We start from the raw sequence: 26,908 nt of genomic DNA, 5'->3' as shown, positions 1-26,908 counted from the left end.
GAAAAAACCTATGAATTTAAACAAAAAAAATCGATATAAGTAAGTACATAATATATTTTACTAGTACCCAATTATACAAAAGTTGACTCCAATTGTGTGATTTTTCACAAAAAGATCTTTAAGCTAGTTCAGTTCATAATATGACTGTATTACAATACCTATCTAGAATCTCCACTGATATTCTAAAGAGGGGTATTCTAACACCTTTGCGAGGGGTGATGCAATCTAGAAATCTAGATGCTAGATCTAAGGTCCCTGCTCATTTTGCAATTACTAAACAGGTACGCCAGTTATCCCTTATGGCGATTTTGCATTAACTTTAAAGTAAAGTAAAGTAAAAAGTAAAAAAAGCATTTATTTCCATAAAACATGTTTACAGTGGTTTCATCTGCAAATTCCGCACTAGGCGAACTTTTTTTCAGTATTTTTGTAAGCACAAATAATATGCCGTAATAAGACGAAAGAATGGCGAAGTGGTTAGTGACCCTGACTACTGAGCCGAAGGTCCCGGGTTCGATTCCCAGCTGGGGCAGATATTTGTTTAAAACACAGATATTTATTTCAACAAATTTCATTTTATCGAAACATACAAACAGTATCTAATATAGTTTAAGTATTTTTCATGTCAGCTTCAGTGAATCATAAAATTTAAGTGTTTGAGCTGGAGTGGCCTACATATCTCTTTGGCTGACTGTACTTACACGATCTGATTAGCATAAGAATGTGTTTTTAATCTAGCTTCTCTTTAGCTTTTGTTGTTATTGGTGTTAGGATTGGATTCTTTCATAATATGAGATTCCTGCAGCTAGAATACAGATTACCTACGTTCAGAATTTAATGGAAATGATTTTTTATTACCATGGAAGTAGTAGAAAAAAAGATGGAAGGAATCTCGCTAACTAAAAAGTGAAGCACCCAAAGTAAGTCAGTTTCATTGTTACGAGCCCGACACTCACACACATTCATACTCAAAGTAAGTCAGTTTGCCGCCGCGCGCCAATCACGTCGCACCCACACACTCTCATGTCGCCGCCATTGTGGTGCTTCAGTGTTTTAGTAAGCGAGATTCCTTCCGCCTTTTTTTCTACTTCCATATTTATTACATTAGATTCGTTGAGTATTTTTATCAACCTTTACTCATTGAGTGCTCGAAATGGGATGACAAGAAGCGCCCTACCAATCTATCTTGACCCCTGTCATAAAGCCACTACCAACCACCTTATCAATGTTCGTCAGACCAACGGATCGTGGTCACCTACCAAGAACTATGGATATAGTATATAGTGCATTGTTATGTAATAGTGTTACATAGTATCTCTATGTCAAGAACATAATTATACACCCCAACGTTTATTGGTGCACAGTATATGCAAGTCGAGTAGAGAAAAAACAACCAATAAAACAAAAATAAAATTTGGACCATCAAATCAACACCTCTCCAAATGTTACGTAACAGTTTCATAAAGATCGGAACAGCGAAATGTATATTTTACTAACAAAACCTCGCCGAAAACTTATTTCAGGTGCATAATAAAACGAACCACACCGTTTTTAATCTTATCGTTTGGTGACAAGGTGCAATTTCGAGCAGCTGTCTCCACAGCAATAAATTCCGGTATTATAGCAAAGTTTTCGTTCTAAAAGTACAATCGCTGGCAGAAGTGTTCGCGTACAAGCGCGGCCGGGCTCTATGCTGGCTTCCGGGCCAGTACCCCTACTCTTGAAATGTATTGCGTCTGTCTTGCGTTCTCAACATAAAAAGTAACCATAATAAATTCTAGATTCAAAATCTTTTTTACAAGAAGAAAATATAAATATGTTTAACTAGGCAATGCCTATTTTAGTAACTTTTTTCCGGCGAGAAACAGCATTTTTTAACCATTTTCCAAAGTGACTTCTAAATTGTAGGAATTATGCTCTTGTTTCTAGGTTTTCAAAATAAGCATTACCTAGCTGAACATACTTGTATTTTAACTTTTTGGGAAAACGCTTTTGAAGAGAATTTATGATAGTTTTAATTTTGGGAACGCAAGACAGGCCCAATAGGTACATTGCCTTTCAAGAGTGAGTTGGGGTCAGCAGCGCGCCAAATGCAAAGCTGTACGCTTAGCCAGTAAGTAATATGCACTGTCGACAACATCGCATTTTATGCGTGACTGTCCACTGGTGTGGAAAAATTCCATTTTTGAATTTTGAATCTTTGATAAAGTCGTCGAAAAAAGTAACAAGTAGGTTCCTATGTATAGAGCTTCCACTATATTATTGCATTTCCGACGTTTCCGTATGTCTGGTAAGTAAAGTTGGTTTTCCTTTGCAGTCAAATATGTATGGGATTTCGAATGTCAAAAAACCAATAATAAAATAGACAGAGTATAGTTTTTTTAATAAATTACTGCAAAATTTGCATAGGTTAATATCATTTTCCATTATGCCTTTATTAAAAGCTGTAAGTTCAAAAGTTGCTACAAACCGCAGCATGGCGGGTAGGAAACCCTAAACAAACAAATATATTTTTAGCAAAGAATGCGTTTAATTTATCATGCATCTTAAATCTCTGGTTCCGCTATGCGACGCTTACTTAGAAAAAAAAACCGAGCAAGTCCGATGCAGAACACACACAAAAGGGGTTCCGTAGGTAATTATCTTTTTCTATAACTCTGTTCAAATAGCAATCTAACCAATCACTTTTAGAAGTTTTAGACAAATGGCAGAGTTGAGCTTTTATTCAAAATATGTATAAGAAAACAAAATTGGTCTAGCTGTTCAGGAAGATGCTGAGGAGATTTTTTTTCCCAAATCTGATAAATGTATATATTATTAAATCATATTCTCTCACTCTACGCTCAATCGCTCATAACATTTCGCCGTAGGAACCCCAAAAGCCCATTAGAGCATTCTCAAATGCACCCTTGAATAGAGTAACTTAATCGCTTTCTTAACTTAATTTACGATGCCGTTGACAGTTTTTGTTTTGACAAAAACTTGGGGCCTGTTTCCGCAAAATATGGTTCCCTTTTTTCAACCCAAGGGCTTTCGCGTACCGTATGGTTCCCAATTAGGATATTGTGTCAAGTTTGTTTACTTCCTTTATGGTATTAGTTGAGTGTATACTGTCCTTAAAGAAACACTATAAGTGTTAATTGGGTGAGGATGGCTAGGAAGATGTAAGTACACTTGGAACATAATATTTGTATAATACCTATATTTATTTGTATGGCATAGTTACTGTTCAATATAAGGGTTCTAAAATAATGCTAAAGTTAATAAAACTAAGGTTAATGCTAAATATAAATCTAGCTACATTCTCACGTTTTTAACCTGCGAACGTAACAGACCTATAATATGAAGAATAACACTAAAACAACAAGCAAAAAGGATTTATTTTCTTACCGGCCAGTGAGTCTTGAAAAAAATATTTGTTTTGAAATCGTTAAGAGGCGGCCTCCTTAGATGCGTGCGATCCTGGTAAGTCCAAATATTATTTTTCCCGATTTGTTTTTCTACTAAAACTTTTTCGTTCACTACACATTCTGTAAGGCTCGTTTTCGATTCCTTTGCCTAAAAAAACATACACCGTAGGGAGCAGAGGGGTCACTCTATATGACGAAAAACGAAGTTTCGGAGCGCTGCTGCGCGAGCCACGACTCTATCTCGTTGTATTAAAGGTGCCGATTGCACGACAGTTCTCGTTCGTTCGTTTTTTGTCAGTATAGAGTAACCCTCCAGGCGGCGGTGTGCGTATTCAGTTTCGAAAATCGAACTCGAACAAACATGGCGGCTCTTGTCAATAACGGCTCTTTTGATTGGAAAACAACATACGAGCGGTCATTCTAGGGAAATCTGAGTAGATAAGTGCCATCATTAATAAATATAAACAAACGTATTTTAACATTCTACCATGAATTTGTATAAATATATATAATGTAAAAGAACAAAAATTACTTCGGTATATTTTGAGGCTAAATGAAGACTAAAAAATAATATAATAACTTCAACCAAATTCAACCTATATTGGGACTTAATTTACCAAGATTAATATTAAATATAACTTCATCAGAAATTATGTCAGGTTATAATTTACTAACGATAATTGCCAAATTAAACCTTAGAATTATTCACGAACTAATTTCAATTTGTTATCAATTCAAATCCATTTTAGATATAGAGTAAACGTTTATTAGTGAGCTTCCCTTCAGCAGACAAAATCAAGTTGTGAACCAACTTCCCTGGTCCATACTTAGCCACTTCCATTATGGTAAAAAACTTTAAAATCCCGAAAAAACCTAGCTTTACTATGGAAAACAGCAGCAAAAATGGGAGAGAGAACACTAAAAGAGGTAAAATTACTTTAAAATCTGTAAGAAGTTTTTTTTTGGTCCAGTCACACCTGTTGTTCTGACAATAATAAAAACAAAATTTAATAAATGATCCATGTGTAACTCGATATTTCCAAAAAAGCGTAAGTGCTTTTTTTAACAACGTGTATGTGTATAATAAGAATAAAATAAATAATATAACATATTTACACAAAGATGATAAGGCAGAAGGCACCCATGTGAATACGATATGCCTCCACTAACACACAACTATATGACAGTGAAACTGTCGCAACTAATTAACATGTAATATGATAATTAATTAATTTGTCGAATTGATTGACTTGTCAAATGCTTTGCTATTATTATTATTATTACCGCGGCGCGGGACGATTACGATATGAATTATAGAGCGTAATAAACTTGATTGGCATGAGTAAATGAGTACTTATGAATTGATTAAGTGGGCATTATGGTGGTCTACTTCGGAAAGGGAAGACAGTCTCTGAACAATACAGCCTGCCCATCTAGTACAGGTCTGATAGTTTATCGAAAACTATAAAAGTTTAGGTTTTCTCGCATACAAAGTGGCGCCTCTAGCGGAAACTATGATTAAACTTTTGACAGATGACAAAAGGAAACCTAAACTTTTTTCGTTTTTCATAAATAGCAAAACCCGTACTAGAGGGTCTGTTAAGTAATATGTATTAATAACTTTTCTGGATATTGGTATCTTTCGCGGACTTTCAGCGGCTGGAGCAATTTTGATAAAAATGGTTTTGTAGAAAACTTACAATACCCTTGATTCCCACGGTTATTTTTAAGGCGAAGCGGATGTTGCGGGCTACGTTTAGGTATAACATTATATGTTGTTCCAAACAACCAAACCTATCTGCACTATTCCTTATCTTCAGTTAAATATAAGGACTCTACCTACAGCAATCTGGATTTAAATCTAAACTACCAAAGTCCTCCAATTCCATAATATCATAATTCCTACTCCTCTCTCCAAAGACGTCACTTCTCTAATAGCAAATTACGCTCCGTTCCCTAAACAGACCTTTGAAATATGAATACAACATTTTGTTTAGATCTACGTTGTACTGCCATAAGGTTGGTATTAGTTTAGTATTTATGTTGTTGGTTAGCGTCAAGGGACAATACAATGTGAACAGTCAGTGGGGAAAGCCTCAAATGTTTCAGTTTAATTAATATAAGCCGCGCACGGACATCGAACCCGGGACTTAGGGAGCAGTAAAGCGATTTAGAACTTGATGCTTGCTCTGTGATCTTCTATGAGATATGGTTTGGGTCTCGAATTTGCCTGGTGTTTAACGGAAAACTAACATGAGTAAGGAGATTGTAAATACCAAAATTGTAAGTGAGACTGCTAAGGTACAAATTACACAGTTACATATGGGATTACGATGGTAATGAAAAAAAAACAAGGAATAATGTAGGTATAAATATTCTTAAAATTCGTAAGTCCTCGTTTGGGTTTATGTAGTTTCCACTGCCATGAAATAATATAATTTGTAAAATATTAAACATAATAATACATATAAGTAATTAGTCTATGCCACTGCTGTCTAAATGACCTTCGTTTTTTTCATGTCGAGTCGATATACTTATCTAAATAGCAAATTTAATTATACTAGACCAATTGGCCTGACCCTCTAGTACTATTTGAAGTATCTAGTAGGGTTTTGCTATTTAAAAAAACGAAAAAAGTTTACGTTTTCTCCTGTCATCTCCATACATTATCTGTCAAAAAGTTTCATGATAGTTTCCATTAGAGGCGCCACTTAGTATGCGAGAAAACGTAAACTTTTATAGTTTTCGACAAAATATTTAACCTGTACTAGACCTGCTGGTTTAACGTGGAGTAGGTATTCGTCTCGTAATATTCAATAGCACATAGGCACGTAAGCCTGATTCAATTATAATGGAACTTCCTAATTGTTGTGTTATTAGGTTTTCAACTGTTGGGCACATGTTCGAATTAAGAAAAGTTTGCGTTGGCCGTTGAATTTTAAGTGTTGCCAGTTTTGCGATACGGACTAATGCGTTGTGGCCATGTTTCGTTTAAATTATTGACTACAGACTACAAAAACATTTGAAAGTAGTTCTGTTGTGATAATGATTTTATAAATAAATCGGTACGTAGTTTATATGCATATTTTTTTTTTACTTCTATCATTGTTTGTTCAGTGCCTACCTACACAATGTACAACGATGTGAAGGAAGGAAAGAGGGAGAAAGCATAAACATTTAAGTAAATTTAATTTTACCAAACCAATCATTCAGAAATCAAGACAGACACTAACACCCAATCAGGTCTCAGCAATTGAACACAAATCCTATACCGTAGGTACTGGTATAAATTGCATAATATACATACAATAGCCATAAGTCTGTCCGACCATTCCTCTTGTACCTAGGCTACCTAGGTCGTATTAAATTTATGCCCTAGACTTGAGTGAGTGATGGACACGGCAAACACGGCCAATGGACAGTAAATTTGTAAGAAGGGAGCTACATGTACAATTGTACATGTACTTAAGTATTGTTTTATTTATAAATTGGTTAAGTTAGTTTTCTCATGCAATTAATTAAGGTAGCTTTTACATTTGCCTAACTAATGTATCAGTTACTTAATACATGAGTAATTTGAAGAATGAATTACCTATGTAAAAGCCATTTTAAAGAAAACATAATGAACCAAAATAATACCTCTAATAAAATCATAAATAATACGTACCTACCTAACATAATATGTACTCACGAACTAATGTGTATAATACTCACCAAACTGCAACCAAAAATGTGTCCAACTCATTCGATAAAAATAACAATAAGTATTAAAATCTGAACCCAATCCCCCATCAAATCTAATGCACACACGCTCTACACCTTTCTCGAAATTCATCTGCTTTTCGCTCACCATACGCCGCCATCTTGAAAAAAAGAAGTAAGTGAAAGTAAAGTGCGTGCACACGGCGCGCCAGACGCACCTGCCCGGTAAAGCTGCCACACACGGCTTCGCGCGGATTTTGTTACCAGCCAGCATTTACAAGGATTCGTGTCATTGGCTGTTAAGTTGCATAGCTGTTGGTTTTCGATAAGAGTATAATTATAGCAACTTAACCAATAGACTTTCATGCATTCGCGATCAATGAAAAAGTTCCACACACAATTTATCAACAAATATGACCCTATTTTTTTAAACATTTAATAAGAATATGATTAAAATATCGTTTTAATCAGTAATATCCTGGTTCTCAAATGTACTTCAAGATTGCAGACGGTGTCATTATCATTAGTCAGCTAATCTTTTCCATTTAGGAGTAATTTGGTGGTATGTTCACTGAAACTGACACGATCCATTGTCATTAAGATGCTTACGTATTCGGTCAAATAATCCCTCAAGTCTTGCATTTGATATCAATTTTAATCGCAAAAAGGTACACAATTATTGTTAACATATTAATGACCTTCTACCCACCCCACACATTCCAAGAATCTACCTACTTTGATGGTAGTTTCGATTACTTACGTGCATTCCTTTCCCTTGTCAGTCACGGTCCAAGTCACTTTTATTCTTAGCAATTTTCACAATGATTATTAGTACCATTAGGTATAAATAAAGGTATAATTTCAAGCTTTTCTACACATTTAACTTGTCACAACGAAGGTACTTGCCGTGACGTGGGCAAACAACGAAGTTTAACATGCGTCTCTTAAGGATATTCCAATAAAAACTAGCACCTCTAAAATAAGAGAAGAGATTAACGTTAGGTTGTTATAACATTTAAAATATTTATACCAAATATTCGTTACCGTTTCGAGATGGTTTTACACACTACACTCACACTTTTACACCCTGTCAAATTCACAAATAGGCTTTTTCATAGTTCTTATTCAATAATTAAGGGTTGTTTGTTGAAAAAGGTTCAAATGCATGAATATGAATAATGTGCTACATATACATACTTATGAAGCATGAATCTGACTGTACCAACCACATATCATAGCTTATGCTTACTTCTACTTTTTCTCTTGTTTACCATACAAAAGTATCTGTCAAGCTAAGTTATATACATTCTACATGGTAGAACATTATTCCAAGTATTGGTAAAAATAAATGTAAACTTACACAGAAAAGTAACGAAACTCGCTTAGGTTAGCACCCTCTGGGATCACTGAAATTGTCTCAAGTTACGTAACAGTTTTGTGAAACAAGACCTGTTTATGTTGTAGGCAAACCAAACATATAGGATTAGCGGATATTTTCAGCAAATACCACCGGAATTGGTTGGGGAATTCCGTAGGTACATGTCGCTTTCTTGTTTTTCGTAAGCAGAAATTCTTTTCCGCATATTTTATTTAACATATAAAATAACTTAAGGTGAATTTCTGCGACGCTTCGTGACAAGGCCGACGCATTGTTGTTATTTAGAAAGATTACTCATATTCGGTTTCGTTTCTATTCAAGTTTTTATTTATATATCATCAAAATATCCTTCCACTAAGGTTGTCTTGAAAAAATCGCATTAAGCGATAACACCGCCATTTTTGTATATATTTGTTAGTATTTAAGTTATGTAAGGTTATTTTATGTGTGTGTACAAATAAAGAATATTCTATCTATCTATCAATCTAATAGGTAACCGACGTTAAAAACCCCCCGATATTCAATAATAAAAGTCGCACAATTTTTGAATGGCCCAGCCGATTTTAATGAAATATGGATAAGAACACTAACATTACTGACAACTTTATAACCAAAAAAACTTAAAATACTTATCGAAAATTTGTTCAGCGGTTTGAGAGCACGCTATCACAGACGGTCCACAGACACGTTTTTTAAACTTACAACACCGCTCTCTTTCATCGGAGGTTTTATCGAAACATATCTACAGCAATGGAAGCCTTGGTGTTTATTCCTATTTTCTAGAATTCAAATCCGCACCATTTACATTCGTAATCCGAAAATTCGATGAGCCGCCTGTCACACGAAAAAATAACGAAGAGTCGAGATCGGCACATCGCCCTAGGGCTGCCACATCAACGCTAGGCACAATTTTATTTTAGGACCTAGTCAAGTAATATAGAAGTTACAAATCTTTACTGGCCGGTCACATCTGTCAAAGAACCGATGAGGTAAACGTGTTCTTGAGTGGAGACTAAGCAAACGTAGTGTAGGACGCCCTCCGGCTAGATGGGGTGACGACTTGCGAAAGTTGGTTGGTAATGATTGGATGCAGAAAGCTATATATATAGATCGCATCCAGTGGCGTGCTTTGGCAGAGGCCTACGTCCAACAATGGACTGCTATAGGCTGATGGTGATGTTGAAATCTTTACGTCTTCCATTACAACTACTTTTATAACGATGGTTGTCAAAAAAGTTATAAGAGGAAATGCATTTTACAAACATGTCTATTTCTAGTGAAAACTGACAACCCTAGCGTTCGATACGTTAGGAAGTCGCGGTTACCCTAAATCCGTTATTTTTTGCCTAATTTCAGCCATCCCGTCAACACATCACTAGCGATGCCTTTGATCTATTCCGAGGGCTTGCTTCGATCTTATTTATTGGTTTTTCTGTGAGTCGAATAGCTTATTAGGTAGGTATTTCATGTATGTACTTTTACATTTTATGATATTCTGATTTATAGGTAATCATAACCAAGCAATCCGTAACGTAATAAATAAAGCTCACATAGTAAATTCACTAATGTAGCAGTGGGTTGGTTTGCTTTCATCATATAACTAATTGGGTAAGTGTTTTCTAAAGTCCACCAGCAGGGCTATCACGAGGCGCAAGACGCACACGATAAGACCTTAAAAAGATTCACATCGCACGCCCTAAATCGCGCGGCTTCGAGAGCCAGTGCGGCAAGAAACTTTTGAAAACTCGTGCTAGCCCTGCAGATGGCATACAGGCATATTCAGCCATTCATTGCAATCATTCATCATATCTCATATCCTTATTAATATAAAAAACCCTATATTCTTATTTCAAAACCTATTGTAGGTATTCGAACGGATTTTTAGGTCCAGTCCGTATTAAGGTCAACTCTGTCACACACGGGCGATTTCGAAAACATCCCTATTCTGTCTGTCACAATACGAAGCACGTATCGATTGAGCCTCGGAATAGTTCACGCTTCGTCACATCCTCCTTGGAATGCCACCTTAAAGGGATCTCTCGACAGTATACTCCTTTGTCACATCCGACCGGACAGGGTTGCCAAAATAGGTTAAAATTAAAAGAATACAGACTTGTTTTTCCATATACTTATACTCACTCCTTATACTATTACTGTTAGCTGTTGCCCACTCTGCTTTGAGTAGCCTATGTGTTAAAGCAATATAGCCAATGTTAATTGTAGGTGTCGGCCAGATTCATTGGTCACGGATTTTGATGAAATTCGAGATGAGAGATCATGTCGAATTTCATCAAAATCCGTTCATCAGTTTTTGCTATATCCAGATATAGTTTGGAAATTTATTTAATGAAACTAATAAGGATCTAAGTTTAATTTACTCAGCTAGCGACAACAAAAATCTAAATCATTAATACAATTACTATTCTTTACTTATACTTTTCTTTCTTTCTATTCTGTGTGTATTTAGGAACGTGGACAACCCTCCACGTCCTTCGCAGGCCAGGTAACACCCGTGTAAGTGTGACATCGGGATTGAGTGCGAATTTCATGGTCCCCTTACCTGTCTACCCGCTTATTGTATAGCTTTCCGAATATTAGTTCAGAATAGGTCTGCATTGTGTGAAACTTTAGTTTTATAGTTTTAAGCGTTGGCTGGGCGGAGGGGCAATTCTCAACCTGCCTTTACTTTATTTACTTATCTATTTATTTGTGTTACGCAACCAGGTGTTATACTTTTAAAATACAATTACGCAACATCATAAACTAAGACATACAATATTTTAAACTGTATAAATGTAGTTTTTAAAAGCAGATGGCAGAGTGTGTTAGTTTTTTTTTGAAGATATTGCGTAATTACTTGAAAATTGTTAACAGCTTGCTGTAGCAAATTGTCACCATGCAAAATTAAGGTCGAGGACAGACAATTCAATTGTTGTTTGTATGACTATCAGTGAATCATGCGTTAAAACCACCCGAGAACGTAAGATCTTGACCGATTTTCTAAAACATATTATCATTTTTTTATAGAAATGTTCCAATCTGATGACTTACACGCTCTGTTTATCATTATCCAAACGTAACATTCTATAGATGAAAATTAACGATATTATTTTAGGCGTTGCTGAACATGTTCACCAAAGTTAAATTAAATGACGCGAACAAAAATCTGTAACAAATTGTCTAGTAACGCTTTTTAACACGAACCGATCGCAATTTAACCAACCAAACCTCATATTAGAAACACAAAAAAGCTTTAAACAAAAACGCCGAATGTTTCAACCGCCAATAGACTGTATTGGCGAGGTCTGTACACCGCCTAAATTAATCTTGTAAATGCGTTCGATGCTGGCTGGTGGCGGTGGAAAAAAAGAAAAAAATACGACAAAGAGTATCAACGACAATAGAGTCTGATCGAGGTCGCGCCGCCGGATCGATCACCTGGCCGGCGATCTGTTTGCGAGACTAATGCGGTCTTGGCCGCGCGTGCAGAATACGGACATTGATTTATGTGTTTTGTAGAGTCATTCGGACGGCGTTCGATTTTTGAAAATATCTGGTTTAGATTTTTCTGGTCGACTGTAATAATAATGGCCGACAGCGTTCGATTTTTGAAATTGTGTGTATAAAATTTTTCTGCAAGTTGACTGGTAATGGCCAGTTTTAGTGCATTGTATAATGTAGATTATTATAGACGCTAGGTGTAGCCAAAATAAGATCAGTAGCTTAATTTACCGCAATAGGGAATATGCAAGTGGTTCAAATAAAGGTCAAATATTATTTATAATAAACTTTGTTGTTTCATAACTACGACTCCATCATTATTTTTGATTATAATTTATTTTTGAGCAAGTAAATGAAGTTGAAAAGTACAAAAAAACTTCGGTAAATTCTAACTTCCGAGAAACGTCACCCATTTTCTTAGGGCGGATGTGACGTCATAATTCTTTATATATCAATCTCAGAATAATAACTTCTTTGCGTTTGCGTAGTTAAATAAATGTCAAGTGTAAACAAAGAAATGTTAATGTCACCGAGTATTTGTGATGCTCGTTGTGATCAGATACGATGGATCACATAAAAATTCTTCCAATACGAGTAGATCCTAGCCTCCTATAACCTCTCCACTTCTTGTTTGATATGCTTGTTTGTTTGCAAAGTTTAGAACTTTTTATATTTTTTGTTGGTAGTGTATGGGCTGCCACTAGTTGTTCTATTGTAATAAGGCGTAAACAGCCATTCGCTAGTCAACGAGCCACTCAAATATGCTCCATATTGCAACACAATAAAATTAAATTTGTATTGTAAGTATTATGACATGAACATGACACAAGTTGCTGTTTCTACTTTTAGGTTATAATGGCAGTCGTTAGTATATTTCAAAAGTTGTTATTTTTTTCTAAATTAAGTTATGGAAGAATTCTCGTAATCAGAAGAACTGGACACATTAAATTTATTACGCAGTATGAACGAGTAAACTGTGCCCAGCTGCGGAAAAGGACAGCAAAGACTATTAAAAAGTCGAGAGCCGTGTGCCCAAATATTAGGGAATATGCATATATTTTTATACTCTTATTCGATAGTTTAGATAAGGGGGTTTAGACCTTTGAGATATGCACAATGGTTCCATTCAAGAGAGCCAGGTGCAGGTTCTTACACCCCCACAGATAATAGAATAGACTGTTTGTTGTATTTCGTGGTCTTAATTGCCTAAATAAATTGGATTTGTTATATTGAAACACGTTTTTTTATTTTGCTGTTTTATTTTCTCAACTTCACTTTTGACACACCAATTTCTTCTTTTTATACCATAGTGAATCGGACATACCGCCCACCAAAAACATAGTTTTTAAGATAAAATTAACTAAACAAATATACTTAACTAACTTAATATAGCTTATAAATAGCAATGGACTGCATAAAAAATTATAGTTTCTCCTTCCTTTCAATTGTACTTGCATGCCGCCCACCATGAATTACTCGGCCTCAGGTTGTTTCGGCAGTGGTATTATCTTGTACAAAGGTCTCTTCAATTCTTTATTTCCTTTGCACTGTACCGTCACTACTCTGACTATGTTATCTTCTCCTGGGTGAAGATACTTGATTCGACCCAGTAACCATTTAGTCGGGGGCATGTCTTCATTCTTGACGACTACCAAATCGCCTATCTCTGGTGATGGAACTGCTACTTGCCACTTGAATCTCTGTTGCAGAGTGTTGAGATACTCTGTTCGCCATCTGCACCAGAAATCACTTGTCATTCGTTGAATGAGTTGCCATCTTGTCAACAATCCGATCTTCTTAGTTTGGTAGTCTGGACCAGGTACACCTATTAGAGGTTCTCCCACTAAGAAATGTCCCGGTGTTAGCGGCGTTTCTGTAGTGTTGTCTATCTGACAGATTGGTCGTGAATTAAGGCATGCCTCAATCTGTGTTAGCAGGGTAGACATCTCTTCATACGTGAGTTTGGTATCTTTATTTACCCTGGTCAAGTGCCTTTTCGCTGATTGTACACCTGCTTCCCATAATCCGCCACATGTTGGCATTCTAGGTGGTATAAAGTGCCATGTCGTGCCGTCGTTGGCTAGCAGTTCTGCCACTTCTTTGGTCATAGCACTCTTGTTTTCGTTAAAGAGTTCTTTTAACTCTCTGGCGGCTCCGACAAAGTTTGTTCCATTGTCACTCCATAAATGCGCACAATGTCGGGCGGTATGTTCAGTTATCAAGTAGTTTTTATGTATTTACATAGATGTCACTATGCGCCAGAATCTGTATCTCGGTATTAAGAGTTCTTACATATTAATAACCTTTCTTCTTATACAAATAAACGTCGCTTCTACTACCAGCGATCCGAACATAAGGCTACCAAGCCTTTTCATGACCCACTAACCCTAGTCTCTCTTACTGAGAACCAAAGTTACAGTAAGTACTTACATACAATACAAATATTACTTTATATTCTTATTGCCATAATAGCGTAATATTGTGTACAAAGGTCCTTTGGTTTGCGCGCTCCCATTTCAAAAGAGCTACTAGCAGCTAATTACGAGCTCCCATTACAAAACAGCCACTGGTCACACTTTATTACCATTACAAAACAGCCACTGATCACACTTTATACACTTCCTTTTTCGTTTGTTACCATGACAACATTGGTTTGTTGAAAATACAAAAGTACTCTGTGATTACTTGATTAGGTAAAAAATCTATGCCGACTGACGGGACTACTTATTCTGAGCCGTGAAATTAAACGATTATGACGTCACGACAGCCCGCCATCCTGACGGGAATTTCAAAGTGGTCGTGATGGTTGTAATTTTTTAACTTTCTTTAAAATACCTTAAATTACTTATTTTTGCGTTGAATTTTTTTTTACTATAATAAAGTGATGTGAAACTATCCAATAAAAGTATTAAAAAAAAATACGCATATTCCCTATTTAGTAATTGTGGGCACTATACTGGGTTTTCCTGATGTTTCCTACATTTCTTATTCTTTAGGTATGTATAGAATCTACCCACCTATGTTCGCCGAACCACATTAAGCGACCTTATGTAGACTTTGATAATAATTTTATAATAATTACCTTAATTTATTGGCCTTTACGCACAAATACGCCACATCTCAATTTATAAGACATAATTAGATGTGAGATGCACAAGGCGTAAATAATGTAGTTAATAATATTTGTAAGTTAAATAAATACATGATTACATGACCTAAATCATTGTGTCAGCATAATTATAAGTAATTAATGTTGCCAACATTCCAAGTCAAAGGTTATCTGCGAACGTCTCAGTTTGTATCATTGTATATGTAGTTAAATTGAGCCATATTTTTTTATTTCTCATCCAAAGCTCAGAACACTAACTTTTGCAAGACCTATATTATACCTTTCTATAGCATATATACTACTATACACGTTATACGTTAATCATTTTATTTGTAACCAGGTACACTGGCATCCACGACACAGGCTGAGCCTAGTGTGGAAGCCACCGAATTTCGATAATTTATAATCTCTCACCCTTTTATTTAATTTCCTAAAATTATTTGTTTGTACCTACTAACTTTTTTAAATTCTATGGTGTTTAAATAAATATATATATTTTTTTTATATTGGTGACTAATTCTTTCACCACGGTGAAAGCATCTTAGACCAGCCTTAGGGTTTGTTACCTATATATATGAAGTACATTATTACTTATTATGTATACTTATGAATATAATAAAAGCCTGTGTATCTTCTAATCCGGCAGTATATATATAAACATTATTGATTGAGAGAATATCCATCAACGACGAAAAAGACGGATGATCTTTTATGTAAAAGCAGTAGGTATTATGTTTATAAAAGAGACCTTAAGAGGGAAATACGTTTATTGTTTTTATATAAATCATGAAGTAATTTTTTTTCAAATAATCTGAAAGAAATATTTATTTATACATACATATGTACTTATGTAAAATTTATTATCAAATACATATTCAACTTATGTGTGTATAGTAGTATTACTTTCATTAAATACATATAGGTATTACTACTTTTTTATTCTAGCTGAGTAAAGATTTTGTATACTGAATAGGAATTCAATAAAACATTATTTGACATCACATGACCCTACTCAATATAAATTACAATATTTTATCAAGAAACTAGCATCTGTAGACATAAGACATAGAAAAACGTATTCGAACCTAATAAAATGTCACATTGCACCACAAAAAACAAATAAACTTTTGTTTTTTTTATTGAAAACACATATTTTTATAACCCATTTAGGTATTCATTACAAGAAACAGTCCCGTTGATTTTATATTATTTAATAAAATATTTAAAAAAACAGGCAAAAAATCGTTAAACCCGTTGGACTTATAGGTTGGACCCATAAAATATGATGCCTATGGTAATGCCTTCCGTAGCCGAAGAGCCAGGCAGCACCCCCAGCTGTGTGTTGAAAATACGGCGTATTTAAAAGTAGCTAAGACCATTTGATATCAGTTGAGACAAAGTTGAGAACATAAAAAGTATTTTTTTTGAGATAGTAATGAGCAGGTATTTTTGTGGGGTAATTTCAATGGACAGCTGCCTTCGTTGTTCCATCCTAATCCTAACTTAATATTATAAATGCGAAAGTAACTGTGTCTGTCTGTTACTCTTTCACGCCAAAACTACTGAACGGATTTGAATGAAATTTGGTATACATACGGTCTAGACCCTGGAAAAGAACATAAGCTTCTTTTTATCCCGAAATTCCCACGGGAAAACTTTATAAGGCGAAGCGAAGCGCGCGGGTACCGCTAGTATATCCATAAAGTAGAAACGTAACTTAGATCAGTTATATTTTAGACTCCTGCATTACCTATGAATTGAATGTTTGGTAATGAAATTCAATTAAAAATACGAGTATATATATTACTCTAATCACTTGTTATGTAATATATCTTTGGTTCAATTTAGCTCACACATAATCATGTTATAAACGAATGAAGTTGCAAAATGAATTCTGTTGGCTCAAAGTTAAACCTTCTTAGATCACTAGAAGGTGCTCCCACGCTCAACCGCATACGATCGGAACAAGATAAACTGGTTAATTCTGGTTCAAGACATTCAAACTGATGACTAACTTGCGAAAAAAAAAACATTGTTAGAACAAAGTTTGACACATTTATAAGGCGTTTGACAACCTCTTCGTAATGTGTGGTATTTGTCAAGTTTTAGTGGTAACACTAACAGTAATATGACTTTCCAAAATAACTTTCAAAACATATACATACATATATTATATATGAAATGAGAACCTTCTCCTTTTTTAATTCGGTGAAAAACTTGGTAACCTTGGTATTCGGTTTAGTCTAGTGCATCCTTGACTCAAGACTTCTTCATGTAATAAAATTTAATACTTTGCAAGTAACTTTCGTGTCATCCACCCTTTGTAGAGTTCGACAAAGGACTTCGCAATTTTATTATATATTTTCTTTCCATAAACTTTGCAACTTTGTTACTAAAATAATAGCTGTGAAAATACATGAACATACTTTAGTACTCTTCGGGCTACAGTGTTGTTGTATGATTTAGAAATTAATTTTGTAACTTTCAATAAAAGTCTTGACGGTTTTGTTTCATATACTTGGCCACTTATGGATTGTATTAAAATGTAAAATTGTCACAAATAATAAATAATGGATAATTAAAAATTCCACCTCACAAATGAAGTAATCCATATACCTATTGTCTAAATACATTTAGCTGTTTAAAAGTAATCCGTTTCTGCTATTTGTTGATGGCAACACAGGTATATTTTTAATTTATTGTTTATGGTTACTTCCGTATCCTATACTGTTACAATATAACTGCTGTACGGTGCTCTTGTGTTGTGATAAAATAAATACTGTCTCACTGTGAAACTTTGGTTTTAATGAAGAAGACCAGCCAGCCAAACCTACAGTCCACGCAACACACATTGGTCCATAACGATCCGACGGAGTTTCCTGTGCAAAAGGACAGCGAGATAAAATTGCACACGGGAGCCGCAATGCGTGCATGCAGCAAGAACTAAAAAGGCGGGAGGATCAGTATACTTGCGAAATCAAGCTATCAAGTATCTGCGAAATCATCCGAACGTCATAAAGTGATATATTTTCGACAACTTCAGGATAGAAGTTGTTGCAATAAATAAGAAATAACATCAGAATCTAGAACATTTAACCAAGAACAATTCCCGCCATTCCAATTCATATCGCGGCAAGAGAGAAAGGGAAAGAAGATAGCATCGTGCCAGTCGTCCCACTCGAGCGGTGAAGACCGAAGACGGAATCAACAACGGGACGTGGGAAGCGACCATCGTCCAATCACGTCGCGTCAAAGAACTCCGAGTCTGCAGCGGACGAGTCTCATTGGTTCATACCATACGTCAAGTAAGAATAGTTAGGTTGGCAGGCCTGCGCTGCGTTTGCGAAACTTGCGCCCTCTAGCGGAACGGCGTATGTGACGTCAACAAATTCGCCATCTTATTTTATTTGGCGTGGTGGTTGCAACAATTTGTAATTTGCTTTTAATTTTCGATTTCTAGTGCAAAGTTTAGCTATAAATAACTGTAATTGTAAATAGCTAACATTAGAGTCGCAACAAATACGATAAATTGTGTAATTTAACTGTGTATCATAATGGAGGAACAACTAAAAGCTCTAAAGGCCCAAAGAGGCTATGCAAAAGGTATTGTAACGCGATTGTTTTCATTTGTAAATAGCAAAAATTTTAAGTCAAGTGAAGTGGAAACTCTCATTACAAAAAGAGATAGGTTGACAACCACGTTTGCTGATTATGATCAGCTTAATAAGGATATTTTGGCATTAGACTTGTCAGACACTGAGGATGTTGGTGAAGTCGAGGATAAATATTTTCATTGTTTAACTGTATTAAACCAAAGCATTAAGTCGCATAGTAGTGCTAGTGAAACCCCGGAGTCAGGTACCAGTAGCATTTCTAGTAGGACAAAGTTACCAAGTATAAACATTCCAAGTTTTTCAGGTAAATACTCGGAATACGTAACGTTCATTGAGATTTTCAAGTCAGTCATTCATAATGACAAATCCCTAGACAATGTACAGAAATTATACTACCTGCGATCTTACCTTCAGGGTGAGCCCTTCGACTTAGTAAAAAATTTACCACTCAACTCAGCGAGTTACGAGGAAGCCATGCAGTTGTTAAGCAAAAGGTTTTACAACAAATATCAGATAGTAAACGAGCATGTTAACACCCTGTTAGACTTGGAAAAGTTGCCCAAGTATGCAGGCGCTAACGATTTAAGGACTTTTGTTTCAGTAGTGAACCAGACTATGAGCGCTCTCACCAATCTACAGGTGAATGTCGATGACAAAGACCCGTTTTTACTGGGTATTCTGCAGCGTAAGTTAGACACATACAGCTGGAGGTCATATCAGCTGGAGAGAAACCTGGAGAATGACCCAACAGTTCAAGATTTCCTCTCCTATCTGGAGAGGCGAGCTCTTGCTTTGGAGAACACCGATCACAGCGAGACAGCCACATCTGGGAAACGGCAGCCGGCAAGCATAACAAAGAGTAAAGTTACTCTGGCAACAACAACCAATTCTACAATGGAGTGCTTATACTGTAAGTGTACCAATCACAAATTATATACTTGCCCAAAATTTAAATTACTATCTACCCAAGACAGAGTGTCATTTGCAAGAAAAAATAACCTATGTAACACATGTTTAAATATACATCCTGGCAAATGTAAATTCCACTTTAGGTGTGGGCAATGCAAAAAAAATCACAACACACTGCTCCACCTCGACGAAGAAAGTGGCCCAGGGTCAGTAGTTCTCCTTTCTGGAGACTCTGCAAATGATATATTAATCCCAACAGCACGGGTCAAAGTATTTGCGAAAAATGGACAGGAAGTTCATATAAAATGTATCCTTGACTCCGGTTCACAGGTGTCACTCATTACAGCAAGAGCCGTTGAGGTCTTGGGCTTTACACCCGAGCAAAACAATCTAAACCTCATTGGAGTGGCTGGGAACAATAATAAAGTCAGCTATTGTTTACCATTGCAAGTTCATTCATTGACAACTAACTTTAGTACCCTGGTGGACTGTCATGTGGTGGAAAAGATCACATGCAAATTACCACAGTCACCAGTAGACTTAAAAAACTTGAACATCCCTGCTGGTATCACCTTGGCAGACCCGTCATTCAATCAGCCATCCGAGATTAACATGCTAATTGGTGCTGGTGTATTTTTCCAGGTGTTGCTGCAGCTTGAGGAGGCCCAACGCTCGCCTTCAACCAACCATCAGCTACCATCTTCATCTCCAAGCATCATCAACACTAAGTTTGGCCATGTCATCGCCGGAGCATTAACAGATACCATTATAAAGGATCAGGTTGTATCTCTTTTTTGTGCTAAATGTGAATCAGATGTAAGCGACAATATAAAAAAGCTTTGGGAAGTGGAGAGTGTTCCGGAGTTACTAAAGGAGCGGGATTCAGAGCAAGAGTTGGCAGAAAAATTATTTGTAAGCTCAGTAAAGCTTGAAAATAACAAGTTTACTGTTGACTTACCTTTGAAAATAGAAACCGGCAACATTAATGAAACTCTAGGCAACTCATTTGACCTAGCATTACACAGGTTTCTCAGTCTAGAAAAAAGACTGCAAAAGAACATCAATTTGCTTACAAATTATCAAAAGTTTATTGATGACTATGTAGCCCTGGGGCATGGGCACTATGTAGATATTAACTCATACAATTTCAATGAGGATCCAATTTATTTTGTGCCGCATCATTCGGTAATAAACGAAAATAGTAAAAGTACGCCCATGAGGGTTGTATTTGATTGTAGTATGAAAACAAATAAAAAAATATCTTTAAATGATATTTTACTCAATGGGCCTACAGTGCAAAAAGAATTGTTTGACATTGTGCTATTGTATAGATATGGGGAATACACTTTGAGCTCTGACATTAAAAAAATGTTCCGCAATATACTGGTAAACCCGGAGCACACTTCACTTCAGAACATTCTGTGGCGCGATAACCCTAGTCAGGCTATAAGGTGTATTCGTCTTGATAGCGTCAGTTATGGTATGAAATCTTCAAGCTATTTAGCTACGCGCTGTTTATTTGAGCTTGCAAAAACCCACGAGCATGACCTGCCTCTAGCATCGTTTATAATAAAAAATTGTACGTATGTTGATGACATTATATATTCATGTTCGGATTTAAACCAATTAATTGAAGCAAAACGGCAGTTGTGTGAAATGTTAAGTTATGGGAGCTTTAGTTTGCATAAATGGGCTTCTAACACACCCTCTATATTGGCTGACATACCGGAGGCTGAGCAGCAATTTAGTCAGCTTGAACTTCAAAAAGGTAACTATAGTATGAAGGCTTTGGGGCTTAATCTTGATGTACAGAAGGACTGTTTTATAATAAACAGCCCAGTGCCTTTCAATGAGGAGGTCATAACGAAGAGGGAAGTGCTTAGCTACATATCTAAATTCTATGATCCCTTAGGTTTTGCGGGTCCAATAGTTATAAAAGCTAAAAGTATAATATCAAGGATTTGGTCTAATAATACTGCTTGGGATGAACGTATTCCAGCTGAGCTAGCTGATGAGTGGCTTCAATTTGTTAGGAGTCTAGCGGCTATGCAGCCTATCAATATAAATAGGTACATTCCAACGAAAACAGCAGTAACTGAGCAACTAATAGGTTTTGCTGATGCGTCCAGTACGACGGGATACAGGTGCTGCATTTATCATCGTGTGGTCGACAAAACAGGTAAGGCTAAATTATACCTACTCTGTTCAAAGTCGCGAGTTAACCCACGCGCGAACCCCCTAACCATACCTAGGTTAGAGCTAAATGCTGCCTTGCTTTTGTCCACTTTAATGGAGAGAGTGTATAACACTTTGCATGAAAATGTAAAAATTTATGATGTGTACTTATTCACTGATTCTAAAATAACTTTGGCTTGGATTCAAACTGAAACAACTAAACTACAAGCTTATGTATCGAACAGAGTAGGGGTAATACAGCAGAAAACTAATAAGTGGCCCTGGCTATATGTGCCATCCACAGCTAACCCTGCTGATCTCATAAGTCGAGGTATAAGTCCTCAGGAGCTTCCGAACAGCGCCCTCTGGTGGGAGGGGCCAGAGTTCCTGCAATCAGAGTACAAATTTGAAAGTAAAGACTTAGATCTGCCTGTCAGTTTGCCAGAGATGAAGAAATCCAAGACCACACCACTGCCTGCTAAAGTGGTACTTACTACAGGTATCAAACAGGACATATTATCTGAAATTTTAAATAAATATTCAGATATAGATAAAATGACTAGGGTGATAGCTTATATCCTTAGGTTTTGTAATAACTTAAAGAGCGGTACAAAAATTCATGACAAAACACTAACTCCTGATGAGTTACAACATGCGTTGCATTTAATAATAAAGCATGAGCAATCTATTTATTTCTGTGATGAAATAAACTCATTGCGAAAGGGCAACTGCGTGCGAGGACCCTTGAAATCTCTACATCCTTTCTTAGATAAAGACGGCTTGATCAGAGTAGGGGGGCGACTTGATAACTCGGACATACCGCTATCACAAAAACATCCTATCATCTTAGCTCAAAAATCCCGAATAACTGAACTTATTATACAAAGTGAGCATAAAAGGTTATTACATGCCGGGCCTAAATCACTTCTTGCTAACTTAAATCAAAAATATTGGTTAATAAATGGAATGCGACAAGTAAAAAAGATAACTCATAAATGTTTGGTTTGTTTTAGGCTCAAAGCTTGTGCAGCGAAGCAGCTAATGGGATCCTTGCCTCCTCAACGAGTCACACCATGCAGACCATTCCAGAAAATAGGCATTGACTTCGCTGGGCCTGTCAAAGTTAAAAATTCGCGTGTTAGAAAAGCTATCATTAGCAAAGGTTATGTATGTATATTCGTGTGTTTTGTCACGAAGGCAATTCATTTGGAATTGACCTCTGATCTCACTACTGAGGCGTTCCTTGCAGCCTTTAAACGATTTTCAAGTAGACGAGGCCTGCCCAGCGAGGTATTCTGTGATAATGGTGGTTGCTTTCGAGGAGCAAGGAACCAGCTGGTGGAACTGTACAAACTTAATAGTTCTGCTGATCATCAGGGACTTGTGCAAGCATATACTGCCAAAGAAGGCATAAAGTTTCATTTCACACCTAGCTATGCACCGGTGTTCGCTGGGCTTGCAGAAGCCGCTGTGAAAAGCATGAAATATCATTTAAAGCGCATTGTGTTAGATGCTGCATTAACTTATGAACAGTTAAATACTGTATTATGTCAGATAGAGGCTGTGCTAAATTCACGCCCTATTTTGCCCCTCTCTGAGGATATAAATGATTACTGCTACCTGACTCCGGGGCATTTCCTTATAGGCACGTCTCTAACTATGTATCCCGAGGTAGATAATTCTGAAACTAGGAACAATAGGCTAAGCTTCTGGCAACAATGTACACAGTTGCAACAAAGGTTTTGGAAGGCTTGGTATAAGTACTATTTAAATACTTTGCAAAATAGAAGTAAGTGGTGTCAATCTATGCCTAATGTAACTGAAGGTTCACTAGTTCTTATGAGAGAGCCCAATTCTCCACCTTTGGTGTGGCCCATGGCACGGGTCGTGAAAGTATTCCCTGGAAATGATGGCAAGGTCAGAGCCTTTCAGTTAAAAACAGCTGATGGTAAATTGTATACTAGGTCATTGCAGAGCATAAGCGTTTTACCTATTGAAAAATGATTATAAATAAGTATTTTGTTTATAGATTTAAGATTGTTTCATTGTATGTCATTGATACTACTAAGACTATGTCTATTGTTGTTATGAATAGGTACTTATAGTTAAAAATTAGTTAAGTTGTTTGTATAATGTAAAGAAATTACAACCTTAATTGTTAGATACACGTTACTATAGTTAAATTTGTGCTTACCTTATATAAAGTTTTACTACTGATTAAGATTTAGTAAAATGCTGTTATATACTTACATACTTGATTGAGAAGATGCTGTTAAATAATATTTTGTTAAATTAAAGTATATGCCTTACATGTGTGTTTACAGTTGAAATTAGTTACATTTAGCTGCATAATCGTTATAGTTAGATTTACTATTATATACTTAAGTACTCTTCTATATGGTTATAGTAGGTATTCATAAAATATGTTTGTTAGGTAAATACATAAATTAAAAACGGTCAGCTTTGTTTATATAAATTTATTTTCATAACTTGTTGTTCGATAGGTATCTTTCAAGTTAGAGTTGACATAATATGTAATGTACGAAATGCCTAAGTAAATACTATGTAAACTATGTTAGGTATATGTGTTTAAGCATGATTGCACTTTATTTGGTCATACAAATGTTATCTCTTGAGTTAATTTATCGTTTGCTCTTTCTTAGGCGGCAATATGTTGATGGCAACACAGGTATATTTTTAATTTATTGTTTATGGTTACTTCCGTATCCTATACTGTTACAATATAACTGCTGTACGGTGCTCTTGTGTTGTGATAAAATAAATACTGTCTCACTGTGAAACTTTGGTTTTAATGAAGAAGACCAGCCAGCCAAACCTACAGTCCACGCAACATACACTATTCATTCTCCTTCTCTCCAAACAACCTCAGTAATCTGAATATCCATTTGTCCCTTTACAATAACTCATAAAAAGCTAACATGCAAAACTTAAAACGTTAACGAGCAACTCGAAATAGGCGTAACTAAACATTGCCTTCCACAAACGGACTCGTCACAAGAAATACGAACTAACTATTTACCTAGCAATTTCATAAAATCGCTAATTACACGCTACACCTCCTATTCACAAAGGGTAAAGACTTTATTTAGTACTCTCTATACAAAGCCATTGGTGTACAAAAGTATACTTTATCGCTGTCCGAGCAAAACTCAATTTGGTTTATGCGGTTACTTACGACCTTTTACCAATGGAGACATAAAATGAATGCGTCGCTAAGGGATGTACAGATGCAACCATTTACGTTGCGACTTAGAGCTCTAAATGAGATTTTTCGCAACCGAAATCAATACTTAAGTCGAGTGCACCACAACTTGCTTTCGCGCAGCAAATTGGGGGATTAAGTACTTGTTTTTGGGACTAAAAGATCGCCTTTGGGACAGGCGTCCCTATTGAACACTGTTCGAATATCCGCCCTTTTTTCGAGGGACCAGATGTTTGAAAACGCGAGCCATTGTGCAGGCAAAGACTCGACTGAGTGCCCAATTATATTGTTAATTTTACAAATATTAAAGCTTTGAAATACTACACTGGATCCGTGGGGAGCTACCGACGAGACTCCGAATTGGACCCCAATTACAGATGTCAGAATTGAACCATATATTTTAAAATTGGTGAAAGAGACTTCTATTTTCGAATAACCAATCGAATCGAAAGTCCGATAACATAATGGGTTAATTTCATACTTAGTGAATATGTAGTTAAGTAATGACTATAAAAAAAAACTCAACTCTAATAAAAAAAAGACACGAGTCTAACTACAAACTAAACACCGATTTTTCGGTCAGGGATTTAAAAAAAATAATTAGTAATAAAACTAAACAGTCCAAGTTAGTATCGCACCAGCTCGAATAATAAGCCATTATGGAGATATGCAGAAAGCGTATTTGAAGCAAGCAGTGTCAAGTTTCAGCTCACGAAATGTGCCAAGTGTATTGTATACGGTGTATTGTATGGAAAGAAATATACTACAACATTATGGTATGAAAACGCGAAAGATTTGAGTTAATTAGGACGTGTTTTTGAGACGCACGGTAGATAAAGGGTTAACATTTATATAGCTGATTAAATAATAATAAATAAATAAATATGTGGGGACTCACACACGGCCATCCGACCCCAACCTAGGCAGAGCCTGTGTTATGGGTATCTACACAAATACATAGATAGATACATATTAAACATAAATATCAACATCCAAGATCCGAGTACAAATATCTGTCTTTAAAAAATATCTGCCCCAGCCGGGAATCGAAACCGGGACCTTCGGCATAGCAGTCAGGGCCACTAACCACTACGCCATTCGACCGTCATAAATAAAAATGTTTGGGTACGTACAATATTTCGGTACTATAAGTACTTAAATAAAACACACAAGTCTTTACACATTGTAATAGCTATGAAGCGTCGTGATCGTTGTGTGGGAGTATGTAGGTACCTTTTCGCAATTTATTTTGGGCAATTTAAGGTATTAATTAGTCACTGTAGGTAGTTAAGCCTATTCTATAACGTGGAAGAAATAAATCATGGAAAGTTTAGTTTAGTTTATTAAAGAGAACCAAATAAATTATAGGTAAGGTCAAAATATCGATTCTACTACAACATAATTTCGCTACAATATCATAGTAGGTACGTGTAGTAAACCTAAATATTGGCAGAATTTAGAATTAATATTAGATTTTCTCTCTGTAACGTCGGCTTTTGAATAATTTTGCTAGCTAATATAAATGTTGGTTGTACATAGGCTGGGCACATATTTGTTAGCCAAACATATCGTATTTGGGATGGGCTTTCAACTATGCGATTCAAAATATGTTTTGAATTTTCGGCGTATCGAGTTTAGTTCATGGTAAAAGGGACTTAGTGTTACATTGTTGCGGTGGTAACATGTGGATTAGCCGAGCGGTTAGTAACTCTGACTGTTCTACCAATGGTCTCAGGTTCGATCCCGTTGTTCTCGGGTCTGCATACCCCATAAGAGCCTACAGAAGCACAAGGTGTGAGTGTGTGTGTTACGTATATACCGTGTGTATGTCGTAATAATTTATTTAATATAATATATTGATATATGCAAACAAGTCCTTCGTTAATA

At 36.1% G+C, this 26,908-nt stretch overlaps 2 protein-coding genes across 6 annotated transcripts in view; one reads left to right on the top strand and one right to left on the bottom strand.

The window, feature by feature from the left end:
* LOC105382892 overlaps positions 1 to 26,908 on the bottom strand; it is a 531,219-nt gene that overhangs the window by 54,922 nt on the left and 449,389 nt on the right. The gene's annotated exons all lie outside the window — the stretch shown is intronic.
* Positions 18,493 to 24,227, top strand: LOC105392544. Of its 4 annotated transcripts, none has more exons than XM_048630761.1 (3): positions 18,493 to 18,703; positions 19,316 to 19,624; positions 20,266 to 24,227. In XM_048630761.1, the coding sequence occupies exons 1-3, from the start codon at positions 18,655 to 18,657 to the stop codon at positions 20,280 to 20,282; spliced, it is 375 nt and encodes a 124-aa protein (XP_048486718.1). In that variant the 5' UTR covers positions 18,493 to 18,654; the 3' UTR covers positions 20,283 to 24,227. The 4 variants fall into 4 exon arrangements, with proteins under 4 accessions (XP_048486718.1, XP_048486717.1, XP_048486714.1 ...); XM_048630760.1 differs by having other exon boundaries at positions 18,503 to 18,703; positions 19,319 to 19,624; XM_048630757.1 differs by having other exon boundaries at positions 18,503 to 18,703.

This window comes from Plutella xylostella, chromosome 27 (genome assembly GCF_932276165.1).
Source record: "Plutella xylostella chromosome 27, ilPluXylo3.1, whole genome shotgun sequence".
NCBI lineage: Eukaryota > Metazoa > Arthropoda > Insecta > Lepidoptera > Plutellidae > Plutella > Plutella xylostella.
Note: the sequence above shows the minus strand (reverse complement) of the source record. Positions and strands in the feature narration are given on the sequence as shown.